General features: G+C 44.3%; 2 protein-coding genes across 2 annotated transcripts in view; one reads left to right on the top strand and one right to left on the bottom strand.

Moving 5' to 3' along the window:
• PDGFRL (platelet-derived growth factor receptor-like) overlaps positions 1-17,063 on the top strand; it is a 73,950-nt gene extending 56,887 nt beyond the window's left edge. Inside the window, exons 4-6 of the mRNA XM_010858370.1 lie at positions 9,581-9,874; positions 14,866-15,005; positions 16,562-17,063. Coding sequence (XP_010856672.1) covers positions 9,581-9,874; positions 14,866-15,005; positions 16,562-16,750 — 623 coding nt within the window. The 3' untranslated portion in view covers positions 16,751-17,063. The remainder of the gene's footprint in view (positions 1-9,580; positions 9,875-14,865; positions 15,006-16,561) is intronic.
• Positions 17,064-20,935: 3,872 nt separating this feature from the next.
• The window catches only part of MTUS1 (microtubule associated tumor suppressor 1), a 67,160-nt gene continuing 61,217 nt past the window's right edge, over positions 20,936-26,878 (bottom strand). Inside the window, 4 exon segments of the mRNA XM_010858369.1 lie at positions 20,936-21,346; positions 21,349-21,494; positions 22,087-22,184; positions 25,499-25,615. Of these exon segments, the coding sequence (XP_010856671.1) occupies positions 21,201-21,346; positions 21,349-21,494; positions 22,087-22,184; positions 25,499-25,615 (507 nt within the window). The 3' untranslated portion in view covers positions 20,936-21,200.

Below are 26,878 nucleotides of genomic sequence, written 5' to 3'. Positions count from 1 at the left end.
GCCTCTCCTCCCCTGCAGGGCCAGGGCCAGGTTTCCCAGGCAGAACTTGCACTTGGAGAAGCAGGCACTGCAGAGTGGCTTGCCAGCCTTTTCTGCTGCTGAGCTCTATATTCTAAAATTTGGGGAAGATGTTCTCCAACAAGCCTCAGAGGTCAGGGACAGCTTTCTGGAATCTTTCAAATGCCATGCCCTGGTGCTTCTGCTGTCTGAGGCGTTTCAGGTGAAGCCAGGAGGCCTCCTTAGTGTCTGAGTAGGCTTTGTAATGAGGTTTGTCTACATCCTGAATCCATCTGTTGTACCTGTAGATTTCCCGTGACTCAGATCTACAGTTCAGATAACCATAGGCTCTGACCTTTAATGAACACTTCAGCAAAATCTCACACATTCTCCCATCCTGCCCAAAGAGCTCCTCTCTGGCGAGCAGATACATCAGCAGAGTGCTCTGTGATTCTGGAGACACGTGCATCTCATTTAATTTCCACAAAGCTCTGAGGAAATTAGCAGAAGCTAATTATCTCTTTTTTAGAAATAATCAGGGAAGCTTCCCTGATGGCTCAGTGGGTTAAGAATCTGCCTGCGATACAGGAGACACAGGAGATGTAGGTTTGATCCCTGGGTTGGGAAGATCCTCTGGAGGAGGGAAAGGAAACCCACCCTAGTATTCTTGCCTGGAAAATCCCATGGACAGAGATACCTGGCGGGCTACAGTCCATAGGGTTGCAAAGAGTGGGACATAACTGAGCAACTCTGCACACTAGAAATAATAATGCTGATGCTAAGATACAACAGGGCGAGGTGACTTGACTTCAAGTGGCAGAGTAAAGAGTCATATCCATTTTTTCTGGTCCAGGATCCAGTGTTCTTACTGCCTTAACCCACTGATTGATTGATCAATCAATTGACTTGTAGAGTGATTGACTACTGTGCTGTGTCTTAGTTGCAGTGAGTAAATTGTTAGTTGCAGCATGTGGGATCTAGTTCCCTGACCAGGGATCAAACCTGGGCCCCCTGCGTTAGGACCGTGGAGTCCTAGCCACTGGACCACCAGGGAAGTCCCTTAACCTACTTTTAAGACAAGGTGATGGAAAGATTGACAGACACACATAAGCTAGCATAACTGGCATCGTCAGAATTGCTGACAGCTGTTCACGGCCATTGCTTCTGAGCCTCATTCTGGATTGCACCACCCAGAAGTGCCCACATGCCCATAGAATGGTACCACATGCCCATAGAATGGTACCACATGCCCACAGAATGGTACCACGTGCCCATAGAATGGTACCACACTAGGAAGCGGCAGTGGAAAGGAGATTAATTAAGGCTCATGGGACCTGTTATTCTGGACAAGGACTGATACCATGTTTCAAATTGCAGAATGAAAATTCTTTGTTGTGATTAGCACTATTGTGTCTTCCCCAAATAATGGTTATTAAAACTGAGATTTTTGAACTGAAGAGCTAACTTTGAGCAGAAAGTCTCATTGGGTAATAGGTTCTCTAAGTTCTGGAGGTGGATCCTCTTTCTTAATTTATGGAAGCCCTTTAGGGTGTCACAGGAAGGCTGAAAAATCAACATTTCAACTTTCAAAAAAACCTGCATCAGAGCTGTGACTGAATGGATTGTATTGTTTTCTTATTCCTCAACACTGAGAGTCCAGTTGAATTTTCAGGATAGGGTTTAGCAATTTGTCTTTTCAAGCATTAGAGAACCAAGATGGGCTGGTATGGAGGCTCTTGGCTCTGGAGTCTCTCAGAACATGTGCTTCCCCACCACCCACACAGAGAAATGTCTGGCATCCATTTTGCGTGTGTGTTTCCTAGAGTTTGATTGTAAACACTGTGAAGCTGCTTTTGACTGTTAATTTGTGCAATTTTTGATTAAGCAACTGCTACAAGGCTTCAGCAATATGTGAACCGTGAACTTCCTGATGTTCAAGCTGGTTTTAGAAAAGGCAGAGGAACCAGAGATCAAATGGCCATCCGCTGGATCATGGAAAAAGCAAGAGAGTTCCAGAAAAACATCTATTTCTGCCTTATTGACTATGCCAAAGCCTCTGACTGTGTGGATCACAATAAACTGGAAAATTCTTCAAGAGATGGGAATACCAGACCACCTGACCTGTCTCTTGAGAAATCTGTATGCAGGTCAGGAAGCAACAGTTAGAACTGAACATGGAACAACAGACTGGTTCCAAATAGGAAAAGGAGTACGTCAAGGCTGTATATTGTCACCCTGCTTATTTAACTTCTATGCAGAGTACATCATGAGAAACGCTGGGCTGGAAGAGACACAAGCTGGAATCAAGATTGCCAGGAGAGATATCAATAACCTCAGATATGCAGATGACACCACCCTTATGGCAGAAAGTGAAGAGGAACTAAAGAGCCTCTTGATGAAAGTGAAAGAGGAGAGTGAAAAAGTTGGCTTAAAGCTCAACATTCAGAAAACTAAGATCATGGCATCTGGTCCCATCACTTCATGGGAAATAGATGGGGAAACAGTGGAAACAGTGTCAGACTTCATTTTTGGGGGCTCCAAAATCACTGCAGATGGTGACTGCAGCTATGAAATTAAAAGACGCTTACTCCTTGGAAGGAAAGTTATGACCAACCTAGATAGCATATTCAAAAGCAGAGACATTACTTTGCCAACAAAGGTCCGTCTAGTCAAGGCTATGGTTTTTCCTGTGGTCATGTATGGATGTGAGAGTTGGACTGTGAAGAAGGCTGAGCACTGAAGAATTGATGCTTTTGAACTGTGGTGTTGGAGAAGACTCTTGAGAGTCCCTTGGACTGCAAGGAGATCCAACCAGTCCATTCTGAAGGAGATCAGCCCTGGGATATTTTTGGAAGGAATGATGCTAAAGCTGAAACTCCAGTACCTTGGCCACCTCATGCAAAGAGTTGACTCATTGGAAAAGACTGTGATGCTGGGAGGGATTGGGGGCAGGAGGAGAAGGGGACGACAGAGGATGAGATGGCTGGATGGCATCACTGACTCGATGGACGTGAGTCTGAGTGAACTCCGGGAGTTGGTGATGGACAGGGAGGTCTGGCGTGCTGCGATTCATGGGGTCACAAAGAGTCGGACACGACTGAGCGACTGAACTGAACTGAACAAGTTATATTTGTATTCAATCTTCATCCAGGAGGCTCTCAGAGACTTTTTCTTCTCCCCTGCTCTAACTTCATATTGAAGTATGACTTATACTGTGGGAAATACACAAATCACAACTCAGTCACAGCTCAGTGACTGATCCTCAAATTAACCACCTCCCAGATCATGTAACCACCTCCCAGATCATGTAACCACCTCCCAGATCAAGGCAGGGGAGTGGAGGGAAACATTACCAGCCGTAGGGCTTCCTCATAGTAAGAGGCATGGGCTCCAGTTTACACATGTGGTAAAACCATATGAACCAGCATTTTACCAAGTGTGGAGTTTGTTATAATTTGGATTTTAGTTTATTGCCTATTAACTAATTTTAAAAAAATCTTAAGTTTCCATGTGTTTTATTTTTTTAAAGCAATGTATGTCATCCACTTGAGTAGATACCAAGCATATTTGTAGAGGCATTTGTGATCCATAATTTTAAATATAAACTTGAACACACTTTTTTTTGGGTACATGGATTCTACTAATGGCAGGTTTTTTTTTTTTTTACTTTAAAAGACATTAAATTTTTGTAATTTATCAAGTTACAGCAATTCAGTTGAATTAATAAAAATATGTATATGCTCAATAAATGTCCAGGAATGAATAAGTGCAAATTGGACAGATTTAATTTATAGATAATAATTTGCTTACTCATTCATATATTCTTCCTGCAGCCTTGCTTACTCCATTCACTTGGCAAATACATTTTATTTTTCTATTGGTTAAAGCAACTGGTGTGGTTCCTTCTTTCAAAACATGGATTACAGTATAGGAAGTAAGGCCTCACTTTTGTTCTGAAATTCAAATTGTTTGCTTATTCTACTGGGTCTGCACACTGGTTCACATTCCTGTTGTTGTTCAGTTGCCAAGTCTTGCCTGACTCCTTGAGACCCCACTGACTGCAGCACTCCAGGCTTCCCTATCCCTCATCATCTCCTGGAGTTTGACTAAGTTCATGTCCATTGATTTGGTGATGCTATCCAACCATCTCATCCTCTGCCGTCCCCTTCTCCTCCTGCCTTCAGTCGTTCCCAGCATCAGGGTCTTTTCCAATGAGTCAGTTCTTTGTATCAGGTGGCCAAAATATTGGAGTTTCAGCTTCAGCAATGAATATTCAGGACTGATTTCCTTTAGGATGGACTGGTTGGATCTCCTTGCAGTCCAGGGTACTCTCAAGAGTCTTCTCCAGGACCATGGTTCAAAAGCATCAATTCTTCAGTGCTCAGTTTTCTTTATGGTCCAACTCACATCCATACATGACTACTGGAAAAACCATAGCTTTGACTATATGGACCTTTATCAGGAAAGCGATGTCTTTTCTTTTTAACACACTGTCTAAGTTTGTCATAGCTTTCTTGCCAAAAAGCAATTGTCTTCTAATTTCATGGCTACAGTCACCATCTTCAGTGATTTTAGAGACCAAGAAGAGGAAATCTGTCACTGCTTCTACTTTTCCTCCTTTGTTTGCCATGATCTTAGTTATTTTAATATTGAGTTTTAAGCCAGCTTTTTCATTCTCTTCCTTCATCCTCATCAAGAGGCTCTTCAGTTCCTCTTCACTTTCTGCCATAAGGGTGGTGTTTTCTGTGTATATGAGATTACTGATATTTCTCTCCACAATCTTGATTCCAGCTTGTGCTTCATCCAGTCTGGCATTTCTCATGATGTACTCTGCATATAAGTTAAATAAGCAGGGTAACAATATACAGCCTTGATGGACTCCTTTCCTAATTTGGAACCAGTTTGTTGCTCCATGTCCAGTTCTAATTGTTTGCTCTTGACCTGTATACAGGTTTCTCAGGAGGCAGGTAAGGTGGTCTGGTATTCCCATGTCTTTAAGAATTTTCCACAGTTATGATCCACACAGTCAAAGATGTTAACATAGTCAACGAAACAGAGGTAGATGTTTTTCTGGAATTCTCTTGCTTTCTCTATGATCCAACAGATGTTGGCAGTTTGATCTCTGGTTCCTCTGCCTTTTCCAAAACCAGCATGAACATCTGGAAGTTCTCAGTTCACATAATGCTGAAGTCTAGTTTGAAGGATTTTGAGCATATCCTTACTAGCATGGGAGATGAGTGCAATTGTCTGGTGGTTTGAATATTCTTTAGTACTACCCTTCTTGGAAATTGGGATGAGGATTGACCTTTTCCAGTCTGGTGGCCACTGCTGGTTTTCTAAATTTGCTGACAGATTGAGTGCAGCATTTTAATAGCACCATCTTGTAGGATTTTACGTAGCTCTGCTGGAATTCCATCACCTCCACTAACTTTACTGGCAGCAGTGCTTCCTAAGGCCTGCTTGACTTCACATGGCACAATGTCTGGCTCTGGGTGAGTGGCCACACCATCATGGTTAACTGGGTCATTAAGATCTTTTTTGTGTAGTTCTTCCAGGTATTCTTGCCATCTCTTCTTGATCTCTTCTGTTTCTTTTAGGTCTTTACCATTTCTGTCCTTTATTATGCCCATCTTTAGATGAAATATTCTTTTGATATTACCAGTTTTCTTGAGGAGATCTCTAGTCTTTCCCCTTCTGCTGTTTTCCTCTGTTTCTTTGCACTGCTCATTGAAGAAGGTCATCTTATCTCTTCTTGCTACTCTCTGGAACTCTGCATTTATTGGTGTATACCTTTCCTATCCTCCCTTGCTTTTCACTTCTCTTCTTTGCTCAACTATTTATAAAGCTTCCTCAGACAACCACTTTGCCTTCTTGCATTTCTTTTTCTTTGGGATGGTTTTGTTCGCTGCCTCCTGTACAATATTCCAACTCTATTCATAGTTCTTCAGGCACTGTGTTTACTAGATCTAATCCCTTGAATCTATTCATCACCACCACTGTATATTCATAGGGGATTTAAGTCATACCTGACTGGCCTAGTGGTTTTCCCCACTGTCTTCAGTTTAAGCCTGAATTTTGCTATGAGGAGCTGATGATCTGAGCCACAGTCAGCTCCCGGTCTTGTTTTTGCTGACTGTATAGAGCTTTTCCATCTTTGGCAGCAAAGAATGTAATCAGTCTGATTTCAGGATTGACTATTTGGTGATGTCCATGTGTAAAGTTGGTTTTTGTGTTGTTAAAAAAGGGTGTTTGCTATGACAAGTGCATTCTCTTGGCAGAATTCTGTTAGCCTTTGCCCTGCTTCATTCTGTACTCCAAGGCCAAACCTGCCTGTTACTCCAGGTATCTCTTGACTTCCTACTTTTGCATTCCAGTCCCCTCTGATAAACCGGACATCTCTTTTTTTGGTGTTCGTTCCAGAAGGTCTTCTAGGTCATCACAGAACTTATCAACTTCAGCTTCTTCAGCATCAGTGATTGGGGTATAGACTTGGATTACTGTGATGTTGAATGGTTTACCTTGAAAATGAACTGAAATCATTCTGTTGTTTTTTGAGGATGAACCTAAGTACTGAATTTTGGACTCTTGTATTGATTGTGAGGGCTACTCCATTTCTTCTATGGGATTCTTGTCCACAGTAGTAGAGATAATGGTCATCTGAATTAAATTCACCCATTCCCATCCATTTTAGTTCACTGATTTCTAAGATGTCGATGTTCACTCTTGCCATTTCCTGCTTGACCATGTCCAATTTACCTGGATTTATGGTCCTAACATTCCAGGTTCCTATGCAATACTGTTCTTACAGCATCGGATTTTACTTTCATCACCAGACACATCCACAACTGAGTGTTGTTTCCGCTTTGGCCCAGATGCTTCATTCTTTCTGGAGCTATTAGTAATTGTCCTTCACTCTTCCCAGTAGACTACTGGACACCTTCTGACCTGGGAGGGCTCACCTTTCAGTGTCAGATCTTTTTGCCTTTTTATACAGTTCATGGGGTTCTCATGGCAAGTATACCGGAGTGGTTTACCACTCCCTGCTCCAGTGCACCACATTTTGTCAGAACTCTCCACCATGACCTGTCCATTTTGGGTGGCCCTACATGGCATGGCTTATAGCTTCATTGAGTTACACAAACCCCTTTGCATGACAAGGCTGTGATCCATGAAGTAGTCAGATTTCTATACAAAACCTTAAAACAAAAGTTCTTTCTGAATCTGACAATCACACCTTCCTTAAATATTTGCTAAAAAGATATCTGTACTTTCTTGGGTTCCAAAATCACAGCAGATGGTGACTGCAGCCATGAAATTAAAAGATGCTTACTCCTTGGAAGAAAGTTATGATCAACCTAGATAGCATATTGAAAAGCAGAGACGTTACTTTGCCTTTAAAGGTCTGTATAGTCAAATCTATGGTTTTTCCAGTAGTCATGTATGGATGTGAGAGTTGGACTATAAAGAAAGCTGAGTGCTGAAGAACTGATGCTTTTGAACTGTGGTGTTGGAGAAGACTCTTGAGAGTCCCTTGGACTGCAAGGAGATCAAACCAGTCAATCCTAAAGGAAATCAACTCTTAATATTCATTGGAAGGACTGATGCTGAAGCTGAAGCTCCAATACTTTGGCCACCTGATGCAAGACTGATTCACTGGAAAAGACCCTGATGCTGGGAAAGACTGAAGGCAGGAAGAGAAGGGGATGACAGAGGATGAGATGGTTGGATGGACATGGACATGAGTTTGAGCAAGCTCCAGGAGTTGGTGATGGACAGGGAAGCCTGGCGTGCTACAATCCATAGGGTCTCAAAGAGTCAGACATGATTGAGCGACTGAACTGAACTGACTGACAAAGAGATCTTTAATACAAATGCTCCAGATTCTTCTCTTTAGAAACAGGGATACTGAAGCACAGAGAGGTGAAGTGACACATACAAGGCCACGTGGACTTACTCCATTTGAACACAGGGGTGTTAGGTAAGATGTTGACCAAGGTAGCCTTGCCTAAGCCTGAAAGGCAACATATTGTGAAGTGGCGCAAACTGCCTGGCCTGATGGAAAGTCTTACAAAAGGTGGAGATTTCCTGAGCCATGATTCCACGTTAGAGAAGCTGATATTATTAAAAATATTATAATACTTATAGGCAAAGAACTCTTGGCCCATGACGGCATTTGCTATTGTGTCCAGGAATTCTATTCTCAATGTAAAACACAAAGTCATACAACTAGGGCACAAAGGCTAGTGAAGCAAGCCAAGAATAACTTTCAGAAATACGGTTGGAAAACATAGGAGACAATTTAACAAAGGTTGGGGTGTGATTCAGTTCAACGATTTCTCTTAGCAAGCACTATAATCTCTCATGGAATGATCCAGAAAACAAAGTATTTAATGTTTCATGCCCCAAACAAAAAAAACACACCTCACAATTCAGAGTCCCTTGACTGTGCTGAGCAAAGTACAGGGAAACCAGTTCTCATTTCTCTAAGATGAAAATGCCATCATTAGAACTTCTCTGGTGGTCCAGTGGCTAAGACTCTTTGCTCCCAGTGCAGCAAGCCTGGGTTCAATCCCTGCTCAGGGCACTAGATCCAAATGCCTTAAATGAAAGAAAAAAAAAAAAATGCCACCATCAAGAGCTTAAAGAACATGCAGGGTGATTTCTCAGGAAACAGGTAGAGTGTAAGAAACAGGTTGAAGGTCCCCAGCCCAGTGGCTGCCAAAACAGAGCTCAGAACCCGAGACTAGCTGGCTCCTTGTGTGTCCCTGCTTAATTCTCTTTCCACTGACCTTGGGCAGAAATGAGGTCCTCTGGGCTGTGAAGACACCAGCACCACACTGGGCCCGTCTCAGAGGCTCTGCTGAGTGGGGAAGTCCCTCCCAGTTACTGAGCAAGGGCTGTGGGGCTGACCTCTCTAGAGACACGGCAGATGGTTCCTAGGTGTTAAAACTGCTCTTAGCACAAGGAAACCAGTCTCCTTCACTGCTTCCTCAGTGGGGTAAACCAGTGGGCCTGATTTGGGCTTGAGTTAATACTGATTTTGTTTCCTTCAAGAACACAAGCAGTAATATCCTTCATCCAAAAAAGGAAACTCATTTTTTTAAACAACTTACTGACCAGAGACATATTAATACGTCTTTTGTTACCCACATCGATGGCCACAGGCATTAGTTTCTGCAAAAATCCCCTGGTCAGTAATGTATTAAAATGAAAGTGAAAGTAAGTTTTAGTTGCTTAGTCCTGTCTGACTCTTTGCAACCCCACGGATGGTAGCCTGCCAGGCTCCTCTGTCCATGGGATTCTCCAGGCAAGAATACTGGAGTGGGTTGTCATTCCCTTCTCCAGGGGACTCCCCACCCAGAGATGGAACCCAGTTCTCCTGCATTGCAGGCAGATTCTTTACCGTCTGAGCTACCAGGGAAGCCCTTAATGTGTTAAAATGGCCTTTTCAATTGCTAAGGACTCCATGTTTGAAGTACACTGCAGATCCCCTCTCATCTTTGTGCCCTGAATATGTAAGTATCACTTTAAGTGTTCTCACCCTGTTTTTCCAGACTAAATGAGCCCGTCTTTCCCTTTGCAGAGAAAGGTGAACTCTTCGTACCTTCTCCCAGTCACTTTGATGTCGTCTACCTGAACCCGGACAGGCAGGCTGTGGTTCCTTGCCGAGTGACCGTCCTGTCGGCCAAGGTCACCCTCCACAGGGAGTTTCCGGCCAAGGAGATCCCGGCCAACGGAACGGACATCGTTTACGACCTGAAGAGAGGCTTTGTGTATCTGCAGCCTCACGTCGGCCACCAGGGGGTGGTCTACTGCAAGGCAGAGGCGGGGGGCAAGTCTCAGATCTCCGTCAAGTACCAGCTGCTCTACGCGGAGGGTAAGCCCTTCCCGGGCGAGACGCAAGCCCCTTCCGGCTGGTCAGTGTCGGGTATGGCTGTCCCCAGTGGTGGCGGGAGAGCAGGAGGCACAGATGGTTGTTCTTAAAGGCTCCTCTGCAGCGCTGTCATTTCTAGAATGTTATACTTTATTGCCTATGATCCCCCCAGCCCCAACTCCCTTCTCTTCAGCTTCTTCCAACGCGCTCTCTGGTCCAGGCTCCGCGTGCGTGATCAGCAGCAGGCCCACATCCCCGCGGCATCCTCCGGCGCTCTCCATCCTGGCTGCTGGCGCCAGGGGCGGCGGGTGAGGGGCGTCTCCCCCGACCCCCAGGAGAGAAGGCACACTCGCCAGCCCTGCGAGGGAGGAGAGGAGGGACTCTCTCTGGTTTTCGCTCGGAGCACTCTGACATGAGCCCGGTTGATGGTCCTCGTGTGAGGCAGAGTGCTCTGCAGCCGTGTTCCCCCCGGGCATCATTGCGATAGGATGGGTGGCTCCAGAGCTGACTGCTCTCTGAGAATTTGGGTCCCTTCATGACTCTGGGTCTCAGCCCTGGGGCTTATTCATGAGGCCACAGCTTCCAACACTGCTGTCAAATAACTCTCTCAAGTCTCCTTTCGCCGCCCTCCGCTGCAGCCATCTCTCTCCTCCATCACAGCCACACTCCCTGAAAGAGCCCTCCCCGGCCCCCATCGGGGTGCTTCCCTCCCACCCGGCTCCTCAGTCTTCTCCCTTAGCTCCGCCAAAGCAGCCTTGGCGGAAGGGCCTCCCAGGCCATTAAGTTCAGCAGACAACTTTCTGTCTTCGTCCTTCTAGATTTTACTTCGCCTACATAAAACCCCCCTCTTCCCTGGTGCCATTTCCCCCTGCTTCTTCAGCCACCGCATTCTCTTATCTTTGCCAGCTCTTTGCCTCTTGCAAGTTTTTTCTTTTTTTAATTTTTATCAGAGTATAGTTGATTTACAATGCTGTGCTAGTTTCAGGTGTACAGCAGAGTGAATCAGTTACAGGTATCCATGTGTCCAGTCTTTTTTAGATAGATTCTTTTTCCATATAGGGCATTAGAGTATTGAGTAGAGTTCCCTGTGCTATACAGTAGGTCCTTTTTAGTTATCTATTTTATATATAGTACTGTGTATATGTCAATTCCAATCTCCCAATTTATCCCTCTCCTGCCTTTTCCCCCTAGTAACCATAGATTATTTTTTTACATCTGTGACTCTATTTCTGTTTTGTAAATAAGCCCACTTGAAACGTTTTTCTAGATTCCACATATAAGTGATATCATATATTTGTCTTTCTCTGACTTTACTCGGTATGACAAGCTATAAGCCCATCCATTTCGCTGCCAATGGCATCATTCTTTTTTACTGCTGAGTAATATTCCATTGTATATATATGTTCCACATCTTCTTTATCCATTCCTCTGTCAATGACACTTCGGTTGCTTTCATATCTTGACTATTGTAAATAGTGCTGCAATGAATAACTGGGTAACGTTTATCTTTTTGAATTATGGTTTTCTCTGGATATGTGCCCAGAAGTAGGATTGCTGTATCATTTGGTAGTTCTATATTTAGTTTTTTAAAGAAATATCCCTACTGTTCTCCATAATGGTTGTAACAGTTTACATTCCCATCAGCGGGATAGGAGGGTTCCTTCTCCAAAGCCTCTCCAGCATTTCTTGTTTGTAGATTTTTTGATGATGGCCATTCTGACTGGTGTGAAGTGATACCACATTGTACTTTTGATTTGCGTTTCTCTGGTAAACAGTGATGTTGAACATCTTTTCGTGTGCTTTTTGGCCATCTATATGTCTTCTTGGAGACATGCGTATACAGATCTGCCCATTTTTGATTGGGTTCTTTGTTATTTTAATAAGGCATCGCATGAGCAGATTGTATGTTTTGGAGATTAATCCTTTGTCAGTCATTTGGTTTGCAAATATTTTGTCCCATTTTGTGGGTTTTTTCATTGTGTTTATGGCTTCCTTTGTGAAAGTTTTTAGGTTTAATTAGGCCCTATTTATTTATATTTGTTTTTATTTTCATTATTCTAGGAGGTGGATCAAAAAAGATCTTGCTGTAATTTATGTCAGAGAGTGTTCTGCCTGTGTTTTCCTCTTAAGAGTTTTGTAGTATCCAGACTCACATTTAGGTCTTTAATGCATTTTGAGCTTATTTTTGTGTATGGTGTTAGGAGGTGTTCTAATTTCATTCTTTTACATGTAGCAATCCAGTTTTCCCTCACTACTTGCTGAAGAGACAGTCTCTTCTCCATTGCATAGTCTTGCCTCCTTTGTCATGGATTAGGTGACCGTAGGTACTTGGGTTTATCTCTGGACTTTCTGTCCTATTCCATTGATCTATATTTCTGTTTTTGTGTCCGAATCATATTATTTTGATTACTGTGGCTTTGTAAAAAAGGCCTTTGGTAATTTGATAGAAATTGCGTTTATATCCATAGATTTCTTTGGGTAGTACAGTCATTTTGACTTTCTGTATGTGTCATTTTTTATTTCATCAGCATCTTATGGGGCTTCCCTGATGGCTCAAATGGTAAAGAATCTGCCTGCAATGCAGGAGACCTGGGTTCAGTCCCTGGGTCAGGAAGATCCCCTGGAGAAGGGCATGGCAACCCACTCCAGTATTCTTGCCTGGAGTTCAGAAGAGCTTGCCAGGCTACAGTCCATAGGATTGCAAAGAGTTGGACATGACTAAGCCACTAACACTTTCACACTTTTCAGCATCTTATAGTTTTCTGAATACAGGTCTTTTGCCTTCTTAGGTAAGTTTATTCCTAGGTATTTTATTCTTTTTGATGTGATGGTAAATGGGATTGTTTCCTTAATTTCTCTTTCTGATTTAGTGTATAAAGCAAGAGATTTCTATGTATTAAATTTGTATTCTGCAAATTTACTAAATTCATTGATGGGCTCTAGTAGTTTTCTGGTAGTGTCTTTAGGGTTTTGATGTTTAGTATCTTGTCATCTGCAAACAGTGATAGTTTTACTTCTTCTTCCTTTCAGTTTAGATTTGTTTCATTTCTTTTTCTTCTCTGCTGTGGCTAGGACTTCCAAATCTATGCTGAAGAACAGTGGTGCGAGCAAACACCCTTGTCTTGTTCCTGACCTTATTGGAAATGCTTGCAGTTTTTCACCACTGAGAATGATGTTAGTTGTGGGTTTGTCACATATGGCCTTTATTATGTTGAGGTAATATAATACTTACCTGTGCCCACTTTCTGGACAGTTTTTTATCATAAATGGGCATTGAATTTTGTCAAAAGCTTTTTCTGCATCTATTGAGATGATCATTTGGTTTTTATTTAGTTTGTTAATATGATTATCACATTAATTTGCATTCATTGAAGAATCCTTGAATCCCTGGGATAAATCCCACTTGATCCTAGTGTATGATCCTTTTAATGTGTTTTTGGATTTGGTTTCAAGTATTTTGTTGAGGATTTTTATGTCTTTGTTCATCAGTAATACCAGCCTGTATTTTTCCTTTTTTGTTATATCTTTGTCTGGTTTTGGTACCAGGGTGATGGTGGCCTCATAGAATGAGCTGCCTCTCCTAGCTTTTATATGTTGGAGTTCCCCCAGGCACTTTTTTGTTTGTCCTCCTGCTCCTCCTGGGTGGTCTCGACCATAGCCACACACTGCTGCACATTTGTGTACCAGTCGCTCCCGGGGGAATGGATGTGGCCTGGATCGCCAGCTAAGTGTACCCAACTGTCTCTCTAACACCTGCACTGAGGTACCTCCCAGGCCCTTTCCTGAGCTCTGGGCCTTCCTCCCAGGCCTGGTTCTTCAGTTGCCCTCATCCCAGTGATGGCGCTGCAGTTCCGCGGTACAGGAACCCGAAACACTCCCAGCTCCTCCCAGTCATTTTGACTCATTCCATCAAAGCCCTTGAATTCTGCTGTCCATCCTACTGCAAAAAGAGTTCAACTATCATCACTTCTTCCTTGGTCTAACATGAGTACCTTTCCAACTGGTCTCTTCCATGCCCACACTTTCTCCATCTTCCACCCAGTAACTGATTATTGGTCCAGTTAAAACCATTCTGTGGGCTAAATGAACCACTGAACCAATGAACCTCTGAACTAATGAACTTTTCCTAGAACCAAAGTCAAAATCTTCCACGTAGCTTGAATGGTCTTGCAGGGTGGCCTCTGCCCTCCCGAGGGTTCCCCTCTACTCCCCTCGGGGCCTGTATGCCGGTCCCTCCCTTTTTCCCTGAAGGCCTTCAGGTTTTAGTCCAAACATCCGCGGCACTCTGGGCCTCTCCTTCGGTTCTTCCCGCAGCTCAGGTTCTAAACCCACCACACAGTGGCCTGTCGAGGGTGCACGTCCTCTGCTGGAATGGAGGCCCCAGGGCTTGGAGACCATGTCTGGCTGGTTCCCTGCCTTAGCCTCCTCTCCCAGCACGTTCCTGGATCCATGCTGCCCTCAAAATTACTCGAGTGGACTGAGCCTGATGAAGAACGTTGTCTCTGCAATGCCGTGAAGGCAAGATCCTGCACGCTCTTCCTGCAAGCGTTTCTCCTGTTGGTGGATTCTGACTCGCTCCTCTTCCTCCTGAGGCTGCTGAGCCATATGCCTGTCTGTCTGTCTTCCCCTGTCGGTGGTCCTCCCTCCAGACCGCCTTGTCTTCCTTCCCCTTGTTCTGCTCTCAAACCCCTTCTTCTCTCTCCACCTTTTCACTCATACGAGCTCCTCGCAGATCTTCTGGGCTTGTCTCATTACAAGTGGAATATCTGGGGGTCTCTGGATGTCCACCCCATTCTGGACCACCAAGGTAGACAGAGAAGAGGTGTCATAAAGCCCCAAGTAGTGGACAGAGCAGGTCGGATGCTAGTTGGGCAGCTGAAGAAAGGCAGGGATGTCCCATATCTGCCCAGAGAAGAGAACACGTCTGTCGGTTTGTGTCTGCCACCCTTGCCCATGGATGGCATCTCACATCGCTGTCCTCTGCTCACTTCCAGTTCCCAGGGGCCCTCCGTCAACGACCATCTTGGCATCCTCGAACAAGGTGAAGGGCGGGGATGATGTGAGCGTCCTCTGCACAGTCCTGGGGGAGCCGGACGTGGAGGTGGCATTCAGGTGGACCTACCCAGGGCAGAAGGTGAGCGGGGCCGGCCTCGGCCAGCTGCTCTAGGGTCTAGTTCCCTGTTCACCCCCAGTCAGTGAGGAGGACGGTCACTTAAGACGCATGAGAGACGTGTGGAGCCCTGCTAGGGCCGGAACTTGCTGGTTTGCTGCTAAAATGTTTCAATTATGTTTATATTGGGTTGCCCAAAATGTTCATTCAGGTTTTTTCCTGTTATAGAAAAACCCAAAGGAACTTTTTGGCCAAGCCAATAAATGGCTTTTTTTTAAAGAACAGGAAAAAGTGACTGAGTTCCATTAGGTAGTTTAGTCAATGTACCCTCTTTTCTTCATGAACCCAAAGGAAGGGGACAAGGGCATGAACAGGAAAGGAGGGGGCCTCCTTTCTTCAACCCCAACCTCAATTTGCAGTCTTAACTTTGGGTTAGTTGGAGGCCAATCTACCTTCCTTCTGGAGTCCTTTAGCCTTTGCCATGTAAAAGTTGGTCCCCGGGGCAGAGAACTCTGAGCAGACACCCACCAGGTCAGCATGTAAACCCAGGCCTTGGAAAAGGTGCCATGAGGCCGAGGTTATCTTAAAATAGACTTGCCATAAACGCAGCTCCAGCACATGCAGCCATGGGCCTCGTCTGCTCACTAAAATAGACAGCCTCGCTACCAACATGGAACGATCCCCTTGTTGCCAGAAAAGATCTGGACCTGGCATCCTAAGATGTACTTGGCAGCCAATACGCTTCTGGTCGAAGGGCTGTGATTGGTGGAAAATAACTCTCCCTGGAGAATAGTGCTTTCCCAGTGCTAGGTACTTGTATCTAAAGTGTTGTCCCATTTAGAAAACATTAATAGCTTGCATGAGAGGTTTTTTGGTTTCTTTACATTGCTAATTATTAGCAGAAAGGGTATTAATTCAGTAATACTGTAAATATTACAATTGTGTTAAACTAATTCAGAAGACACTACTTATCACCAAAGTTGGAGGAAGCATCTCAGAAGTGACCATCTCACTTTCTAGAAATAGGGAGTGAAGTCACCTCGGGTATATTATTATCCATCCCGGGCACAGCTTTCCACCCACTGCAGTCCTAGGGCACATTGGACTAATCGTGTCTCCCTCCCCCAAATCTGAACAGTTGTGAGCTCATATTCATTTACAAGGTGAGTGCTTTGGGCTTCTTAGTTCTGCGAATAAGAACCACTGTACCAAGGGGTGAACATGAGCAGTGTCAACAGCAGAGCGGTGGAAAAATTTATCTGTATCTTTATGCCTAATACCAGCCCCACATTCTTGAAGTTCCAAAAGAGTAAAATTTATATTAAGTAGAAACTTGAAGAAAAGGGCAGGAAGAGAGAGCCAAACAGCATAATGAAATTCAAGGCCCTGCTTGGAAAAAAAAAATGCAGCCTAAACTGACTAGGCAGTGTCAGAGCTCCCATGAGCTGCGCATACCAAATAGTCCTGTAGGAGCATGTCTTTTGCGCTTTGAAAGGGATACTCAGCAGTGTCAGATGAATGGGAGCTGGTGAGAGCAGCGTGTGGTTTGTGCTCCAGTCCCCGTGGGTGTTGTTCAACAGGATGAAAGGCCCGTGACGATTCAGGACTCCTGGCGGCTGATCCACAGAGGACTTGGGCACACCACAAGGATCTCCCAGAGTGTCCTGAGCATCGAAGACTTTGAGACCATTGACGCAGGTTATTACATTTGCACCGCTCAGAATCTCCAAGGACAGACCACAGTAGCCACCACTGTGGAGTCTTCCTGACTTGGAAGATGAAGTATAAATGAACTGACGGAAAGCCCACTGGTGTCCACAACCAGCTCCGAGGTTCTTTGTCTTTGCCAGGGCCAAACCCCAGGCCCTGCCTTGTGAGTCAGACCCAGACCTCCAAACTAAAAGGAAGTCATCGGTCTAATTATAGAAGTGTTAACTCTACTAGCAGAAAGCATGTATTCTGACTGCTGACCTACGTATATGCATTTCTAGGGTTTCTACTCAGAAGGCATATATGTAAACAACTTTATATAATCATTTTCTATTAAAGGAGCAAGTTTTTGTAAAAAGTAAAAAAAAAAAATGGGCTAAGTGCTCGTTGTTTAAGTCGGTTTGAAGTACATCCAGAAGCACTCATTGGCAGCAATGTGTGAGTCAATACCTAATATTCCCTTTGGTATCATAACCATGCTATGAGAGAATCTAAAAATGTAGTGATTTTATATATATAGTTCAACTATACATGAGCTATTGTATGATATGAAGTATAAAAAAATAGTATCTAAACTTTTTTTTTTTCAACTGCTGCACTCAGAATTACTAGTTCTAGATTCGACATTTAGTAAGAACAACAGCATTTTTTTTAAAGATTATTTATATAGGTTGTCCTGGGTCTTCGTTGCTGCACGTGGGCCTTCTCTAGTTGTCGGGAGCAGGGGCTGTTGTTCGTTGCACTGCACTGACTTCTCGTTGCGGTGGTTTCTCTCTCTCACTGCGGAGCACAGGCTCTAGGCGCGTGGGCTTCAGTACTTGCAGCTCACAGGCTCTAGAGCGCTGGCCCAGCAGTTGTGCACAGGCTTAGTTGCTCTGCGGCATGTGGGATCTTCCCCAAACAGGTATTGAAACAGTGTCCCTTGCATTGCAAGGTGGATTCTTAACTACTGGACCATCAAGGAAGCCCAGCATGTGTTTTTAAATGTTTAACTTTCAATATAAAATAGATGCACAGGTTGAGGAAGATTCCACTTTGTTTAGGCTTTTACCACCTTCAAAATATGTAGACTGTAGCTGTTCCAATTTTCTTATGTTATACAGCAGAAATTATTGTTAGACCAGTAAAATTTTATTATTTCTCAAATACCCATAGCTTTGAATTTAGAAAATCTTGAGGTCTAGCTCTGAGAGCTACATTTCAGCTCATGTCCAATTTTGTGGTTGCAATGGAAATTCCTAGGAAACTAAGGTTCAAACTAGATAACACTTTGGAGAGTGAACTATGTCAGAGGATGCAACCCTTATATTGAATATTCCAGCATTATTTATTTGATTAAAGTCAAATACTTTCCATCACTCCAAACTGAGCACACTATGGTTGTTTCCACACTCGTATTTTTATGATGTGCCAACATTTTGCATCCTAAGTGGTAACATTTGTTTTCAAGATAATGTTAAAGTTCTGTTTTGTTTCCTCTCTCATCGTCTCCTATTCTCTGAAGACATTTTGTATTAACTATGTCAGAACGATTACCAGAACCTAAATGGCATGGAGGACACAGGGAACAGCATGAGATTTACCACGTGCAGGCAATGGATGGCAAACCCCACTTTGGCTAATGACGTTGAGGACAGCTTGGAAAGTGAGCAGAGAGAGATTCCAGGAGGTGGCAGTGAACCTACATTCCCATTTATCAGAAATGAACATGAAAGGTTACATACATAGTCAAGTGTCAGAGATAAAAGACTGTAGACACAATCACTAGTAAAACAAAACAAACAGTGCATCATGAATATCAGTCCACTTTGTCAGTTCAGTTGCTCAGTTGTGTCTGACTCTGTGCGACCCCATGGACTGAAGCACACCAGGCTTCCCTATCACCAACTCCCAGAGCTTGCTCAGACTCATGTCCATTGAGTCGGTGATGCCATCCAACCATCTCATCCTCTGCCATCCCCTGCTCCTCCTGCCTTCAATCTTTCCCAGCATCAGGGTCTTTTCCAGTGAGTCAGTTCTTCGGTTCAGGTGGCCAAAGTACTGGAGCTTCAGCTTCAGCACCAGTCCTTCCAAAGAATATTCAGGACTGATTTCCTTTAGGATTGACTGGTTGGATTTCCTTGCAGTCCAAGGGACTTTCAAGAGTCTTCTCCAACACCAAAGTTCAAAAGCATCAATTCTTTGGCTCTCAGCTTTCTTTATAGTCCAACTCTCACATCCATACATCTACTACTAGAAAAACCATAGCCTTGACTAGACGGACCTTTGTAGGCAAAGTAATGGCTCTGCTTTTGAATACACTGTCTAGGTTGGGGCTAGCTTTCCTTCCAAGGAGCAAGCATCTTTTAATTTCACGGTTGCAGTCACCATCTGAAGTGATTTTGGAGCCCCCCAAAATAAAGTCACTGTTTCCCCATCTATTCGCCATGAAGTAATGGGACCAGATGCCATGATCTTTTTGAATGTTGAGTTTTAAGCCAACTTTTTCACTCTCCTCTTTCATGTTCGTCAAGAGGCTCTTTAGTTCTTCTTTGCTTTCTGCCATAAGGGTGGTGTCATCTGCATACCTGAGGTTATTGATATTTCTCCTGGCAATCTTGATTCCAGCTTGTGCTTCCTCCAGCTTGGCATTTCTCATGATGTACTCTGCATATAAGTTAAATAAGCACGGTGACAATATACAGCCTTGACATACTCCTTTCCCGATTTGGAACCAGTCTGTTGTTTGATGTCCACTTCTAACTGTTGCTTCTTGACCTGCATACAGATTTCTTAGGAGGCAGGTAAGGTAGTCAGGTATTCCCATCTCTTTAAGAATTTTCCAGTTTGTTGTGATCCACAAAGTTGAAGGCTTTAGTGTAGTCAGTGAAGCAGAAGTAGATGTTTTTCTGGAATTCTCTTCCTTTTTCTATGATTCAACAGATGTTGGCAATTTGATCTCTGGTTCCTGTGCTTTTTCTAAGTCCAGCTTGAACATCTGCCAATTCTCAGTTCACGTACTGTTGAAGCCTGGCTTGGAGAAATTTGAGCACTGCTTTGTAGTGTGTGTGTAAGTGACAACTCAAAGATCCGCCTCTAGTGGCCTGAACCTGTTCTTCCTATAGGGGTTATTTGTAAAGCCACTGAATGTCAGCTACGCTGATTAGTAAATACTGATAGCACAAGCTTGACACATGCAGAGAGAGAGAGAAAAAAGCCACAGTTTTTCCTTCTACTTCCCCCAACGTATTAGAACTGGGGGAGGTAATAAGTGATGTTTTGAAAAGAGACCGAATGCAACTTGGAGATGAGCTGGTCAGGCCACATTTTCCTCTCACCGGCTGGCCATTCTGCTGTCTTTCCCAGGACGGGAGGATTCTTCAAAGGTATGTGAAAATTTAGCATCGTCTCCGCAGCCTGCTCTATTAGCAAGGTGCTCCTAGTCATCCATAAGCACCGAATCCTGTCTTTCCCAGTTCTGTCAGCTATTGACCCTTTTTTGTTCTTTAATCTCTCTGGGATGTCCCCAAACTTGTACTTTTGGAACCAGGCCCTGGTTTATTTGGAAAAGTGGTCAGCACCTTGAAGATGAGCTGGCTTTGACAAAGCATATTCCCTGTCCCAGAGAAAAGCAGGAAGGAGGTGGAAGGTTTGCTTTTGTGGCTCTGGATGGGGGAGAGAGGGGCGGGGGGATGGGGATGGGAGAGAAGAAGCCAGTTGAAATCACTGAGAATAGCTCAGATCAAGCTAGAAATAAGGCAGAGAGCAATCCATGGGTACTGCTCTTTCTTTATACAGATTTTTTTCTTCTTTTCTTTTTATGCAAAATTAGGGTTCTGTGTTTGCTCATAGCCTGAAAAAAATGAATTGTAGTATTTCACGTTCACATGGGTAAGTTAAAAAAAAATCTAGCTAGTTTCAACTGACACAGCTGAACACTGAAAGGCTGCTTATCAAGTTACTCAAAGGGATGCAGAGAAGGCACAGGCCCGGGCAAATCAGAGCTGTTGCTGCAGCCCCTCTTCCCCGCCAGGGCAGAGGGCTGAGCTGGCCGGTAGTAAAGAATCCTAACTCCAGCAACTACTGCTCTTCCTTCCATGGCTTCTGCAGAGATGTCTACACTGACAACTGCTTGACGAACACGTCTCCAGAGATGCTCAACTCAACACACACCAAGGGAGGCAGCGTCCAACACACGACACTCAGGTCCATCCGCTCCATCCACACAGCCCCAGTCAGACCAAAAGAAAAATCACGAGAAGGTGTCTGTGGTGAAGGTTATATAAATTACAAAGGTTATATAAGGTTACAAAGGTTATATAAATCTTTATCTTAACAGGCCCCTGAGAGTTTTCCCCTTTACCCATAGGTGAAAAAGGCAATGACCAAGGTTTCTCCCGTTCTGTAAGTGCTTTGTGCGACAGTGTCCGTGTAGATCCGTTCCCATAGCATCTTTGGACCGGGTCGGACGCCTTCCTCCGAGTCCGGTCTCACATGGGAGGAGCCGGTTCGGGCCGTGGGTTCCCACTTCTAGGGCGGGTGGTGCGCGGTTGCGGGCGGGGTCAGTCCTGCAGAGACGCCTTCAGTCTGTCTCTGGTTCCCAGGGAGGTCATCTGGGTGAGAGATGCTGGGGCTGGGGAAGGAGCCTGAGTTCCGAGGTGACTGGAAGGGGGCGGGGGGGACGTGGGGGACCTCTTGGGGCTGCACAGGTTCCCGTTGTGGAGCTTCCAGAGCAGCTCCTCGTTCTCCATGGAGAGGCGCTTGTTGACCTTGGACTCCTTCTCCAGCGACTCCTGCAGGACCGCCTGCTCCGTGGAAAGTTGCCTGGCAGACAGAAAGGAGCCAGAAATCATGTGAGTCTTGTTTTTTTTTTAAGAGTCTGAAAAAAAGTTCTTACTGGTTTAAATTTGAGAGCCCCCAGATGATCTCTGGAATGAAAGCAATTGCTGTACACAGGCTGGGCTGGCAGAGGAACAGGGAAGTGTGAGCTGGAGCCAAAGGAAAAGCTATACGTTGAGGCAATTTCATAGCAGACCTAGTAACGCACCCACAGGCAGGCTGTGTGTCTTAGGACCCTCGTAGGTGGTAGGGGAGTGGTGGGGAGGGGGGCTGTTTCTTGCTTGGGGTTTGTTTGCTGTTGTGACGATCCTTCTCTGAGGACATTCTCCACTTCCATCAGCCAGGTTTCCCTGGGAAGGGAAGGCATGCCCGCTGAGGACTCAGACTTTTGTCCAGGCCCCTTGGGTAAGTGAAGGCGCCACAGGCTGCAGTCATTTCCCAGGCAGAAATCAGAACCTCTTTAACCACTCGCTTCAGTCCAGGGGGGACAGGAGTGGGCCGGGCTAAGAAAGGAACACTCAGTGTTCACGTGTGAGGCAGGGAGGGGCTCGGGGCAAACAGGATAGTGGCATGTTACCTCGAGATTGCCATGTGCTTGTCCATCCGAGCTTTCAGTTCTTCATTCTCCTGCTGGAATCGCTTCAGTCTGTCCACCAGCGCTGTGTTATTGTCCACCTTGGCATAAATGAGAGTGTCAACATTCATACGTTAAAAATTACATAAGGCCCTTATTCCTTGAGGTACCTTCCTGATATCAGTGTAGGCTACAAAGATTTAATTTAGGAAAGTTTTTAATTCTTTTCAAGGTTAACAGTATTTTTATTTAAAAAATTTATTATTGGAGTATAATTGCTTTACACTGTTGTATTGGTGTCTGCTGTACAACGAAGTCAATCAGCTGTATGTATAGAGATATCCCCTCCCCCTGGATCCCCCATCCCACTCCTCTAGGTCATCGCAGAGCACTGAGCTGAGCTCCCTGTGCTATATAAAGCAGCTTCCCACTAGCTGTTTTACACACGGTAACGTATATAGGTCAATGGCTACTCTTAATTCAGCAAAGCTGAATGGTATGTTGAACATCTCTACACTGATGCACTGCAAGGAAGAACCTACTGCAGCAAAACAGAGCACACGGGTATTACTTTTCAAATGTGTGCCAGGGCATGTGAACACACACACACACCCAGGGGCTACTGATTTGCTCAAGGTCACGCTGCTTTAGAATTCCCAAGAATTAGTGCCCTGCCCTTGGAGGCTGTGCCTCTTTCAGTTTCACGGTGATAAAGAAAACTGCAGCCTGGCAGCCAACGTTTATCAGAGACACTACAGCTTCTTATGGTCAATTTGGGGAAAAAAAAAAAAATCCCACACTTGATGAAAACTCAGTTCGTGGCAGTGTTTAACACGACCTTAATCATGGTTTCCTGCTGGCTCGCCAGCATGTCCCTCTGAGTGGCTACTCAGTGCAATCCCCAGAGCTCTGTGGAGCCTCAAAACAAAGAAATGCATGACAAAAGGCACCCCTCCTTAGCTAAACTAAAGACATGTTTGTTTTCCTTGAAAGTTTAGCCTGGGAAGGACAATAGGCAAGCAAACTGATCTGCCAGATTAAAGGAGAAAAGCCCAGAAGACACTGAATCAGCTAATGATGAAGAGCTGAATACACTCCTGCTCAGTTTCTGAAGTTAAGATTTCATTACCCTCTTGGAGGAGACATCACAGCTCTGTCCAACTTCGTGCTAAGTCCTTGTCACTGGTGCCTGTGACTAAGCTGTCTTTTTTTTTTTTTAATTGGAGTATAATTGCTTTACAATGTTGTTAACTTCTGCTGTACAGCAGTGTGAATCAGCTCTCTGTATATGTATATCCCCTCCCTCCTGAGCCTTCCTCTGATCTCCAGCTCTCTGGGTCATCGCTGGGCACCACACTGAGCTCCCTGTGCCATGCAGCTTTGCGATGAGTGATCTGTTTCACACACGGTAGTGTACGTATGGCAATGCTACTCTCTCAGTTCGTCCTCCCCTCCCCTCCTGTGTCCACAGGTCAATTCTCTACGTCTGTATCTCTATTCCTGCCCTGCAGGTAAGTTCACTACCATTTTTCTAGATTCTGCATATATGCATTAATACATGATCTTTGTTTTTCTCTTTCTGACCTACTTCACTCTGTGTGACAGACTCTAGGTCCATCCACATCTCTACAAATGACCCAATTTCATTCCTTTGTATGGGTGAGGTACTATTCCATTGTATATATGTACCACATCTTCTTTATCCATTCTTCTGTTGATGGATATTTAGGTTGCTGTTGTAAATAGTGCTGCAATGAGCCCTGGGGTACATGTCTTTTTGCATTGTGACTTTTTCAGGGTATATGCCCAGGAGTGGGATTGCGAGGTCATATAGCAGTTTTAGTTTTTTAAGGAACCTCCATACTGTTCTCCATAGTGACTGTACCAATTTACATTCCCACCACCAACATCTATTATCCAGAAAAAACTTAGGACAAGCCAACCAGGTGAAATATCACCAAAATGTGACTAACATGTAAAATAGAGGGAGCCTTGGAATTTCTAGGAAGTATAAAGGAATACAAGATAAAAACACAAGGTGGGAAAATCTGGAATTAAATACTGGGGAGTGATTGGCCTTAAAATAGTATCTCTTCCAATTCCTCATTTTACTGGAGCAGAAACTAGCCCTGGAAACCAATTCTCAGAGCTAATGATCAGCAGGGATAGTTTTTTTGTTTTAATGGAGAAAGCCTCTTTGCTTTCTAAGTGTCTAATTTTTGACAAAGGCCTGGAGGTTACAAATAAATAAGGTAACAGTGGGCTTATCTGTCATCATATCAACCCCTCCTTCTGCATATACAGCATGCCAAGCTGACCGATACTTCCTGGGTATGGCAAGGGACAGAAATACTTGTGGATCAACGAAAATTAAGACGGATGAGTAATTTTACAGCAGAGTCTGATCTTACTGCACATGAGGGCTTGAAAAGTTCTGATGTGGCAGCATAGGGACAACCAGCTATTAACAGGATTATCTGAGTCAGTGCTGGCGGCCACACTGGCAAGCAGGAGACCGGATGGAACAGGGAGGCCTATCCCTCTGGTGGAAGCTGGTATATACCAGGTTGGGGCCATTAGAGACCATGAGCTCCTTCTTTCCTTTACAAAAGCAAACTTTCCTGGTAATTCAAAGCATCCATGTATCCACATGGGGGTTAGCTCTTACCTCCCATGAAAGGTAATAGTCTCTAGAAGAAAACCAAACAGCAAAACAAACAAACAAAACAATGAGTAATGAGTGCCTTCCATGCTCCCTATTGTCCAGGGCTGGTTTGGGTTTGACTGAGGCACCTACTCAACACTGAGTCACCTACAGTTAGGGGGAGAAGGGACAACCTCCCACAAAGCCCTGGATTCCCCACACGCTGACGTCAGCTGTCTATCCTGGAGGCCACAAAATAAACTTTATTCCTGTTTTTCATAGTGCTGGCTACTTATCCAACCAGGTTAATTTTATAAATGTGCAATTCTTCTATCACAGTCTAATTCCCATGAAGCAAGATGGAGAATTGAGATATTTAGCAAGATTGAATTGCTCTGAGGGGATTAAGGACCCAACTGATTTGAGCATAAGAAAGCTCTTGAGCTGGTGGTATATTAAATAACCACTTTTACATTATTTAAACATTGTTTTTATGCAGGTGGCTATCCCCACACCACGGATATGAATGACCTTTGCTGTTATTTTTCTAAACACTGACTGCTCCGTTTGCATGTTCCTTGGGCGGGGGGTACAAAAAACTGTTGCAGAAGGCAGCCATGAATAAGCCTTAAGCTAACATAGAAAAGAAAATGTAACCTCTTTTACCTTTCCTATGTTTCCAAACATCTCTAGACACGAAGACCACCCCATAGATCTAGCTCAGAGGCCTCAGGTGTTACCCCGCTCCGTGAGGCTCTGCACTAAACTTACCAGTTTCTCCATCTTCATTAACTTCACGTCCTGTTGGTGCAGCTTCTCATTCTTGATCTCTAGCACGGCTTTCAGGCTTTCTAACTCTTGCTCCAGATACATGATCTGAGGGTTTTTCTGGAAAAGACACAGCAGGATATGGCTCTGATTGATCAATTGAACACAACTGCATGGTTCATGTTCTTCATACAAAGACGTCTTTGATTAGATTTAGAAATTAAACAAGTGGCAAGAGACATTGACCTTCTTTTACAGGTTCAAAGAAAGAGCTAAAAAGAAGGGTTAAGATAAGCTGGCTTCCATCTCAAAGTCGTTGGTCTTAAAAATGATATAATGCATTCCACATTTGAAAACATTCTCACTCACCCATCAGTAACTTAATATGTTAAAAACATATTGGTAGCATCAAATATTTTATGGAAGTAAGAGGAAAGCTGTACCTTACAATACAAAACAGAATTCTGGCTGCAGAGTATGTTTGGAGGGAGAACAGGGAACGATCGTTCGCTCTATGACTGAGGGGGAATACGCGGGCAGTGTGCTTATAGGGCTCTCTGGCAAACAACGGAAATGGCGATCACATCCTGAGTCTTTCGGATGTTTGCCATGATAGGCATGTGTTGACCTGGCTTTCCTTCTAGGGCAGAATAATGCCCCATCAGTGAGTGACATCCTAGCACCTACATGGCATAGGATACATGCACTGTGAAAATTCTATCCAGGATAAATCCTACATAAGGGAAGAACAGCTTGTGAGAGTACACCAGGGTGGATTCCCGGACTCCTTGCCCCTAAGTATGGAAATTCAGGTGAACCTTGAATACAAGGTAACCTATGACACAAGTTAACAGGGCACAGTCCTTTGATCAGATGGTAAATGAGGGAATTCCTCAGACAAGCAGTCAGTGGTGATGGTTGTCAATCATCAGAACTTTCCTTCTGGACAGTAGTTAATGCTCTGGGGCAACCCTTAGGGGGAATCAGGGAAGATGCCCGTGGGGACCGCTTCACAGAGCTCACTGAGGGACCCCAAAAAACCCGGGAGGATGCAGAGAAGTAAGGATACAAGTTGGAAGAGAAAGTTAAGTTTACCAGAGAAATTCATGTTTCTCCAAAAGTGAGGATTAGCCATACAGTGAAATATTGTTCAGCCAGGAAAAGGAATGAAATGTCTGTACCTGTTACACTATGCATGAACACTGAAAACAAAAGCTGAGGGAAAGAGGCCAGACACAGAGAGCCACATGCAGTGTGATTCCATTTCAGTGAAATGTCCAGAGTAGGCACATGCACAGAGACAGAAAGGGGACTGGTGAGCCTGGAGGGCCGAGGAGTTTGGGTTTGTTTGTTTGTGTTTTTTTTTTTGGGGGGGGGGACTTG

The sequence above is a fragment of the Bison bison genome, unplaced genomic scaffold, assembly GCF_000754665.1.
Source record: "Bison bison bison isolate TAMUID 2011002044 unplaced genomic scaffold, Bison_UMD1.0 scf7180017864386, whole genome shotgun sequence".
In the NCBI taxonomy this organism is placed as follows: Eukaryota; Metazoa; Chordata; class Mammalia; order Artiodactyla; family Bovidae; genus Bison; species Bison bison.
Note: the sequence above shows the minus strand (reverse complement) of the source record. Positions and strands in the feature narration are given on the sequence as shown.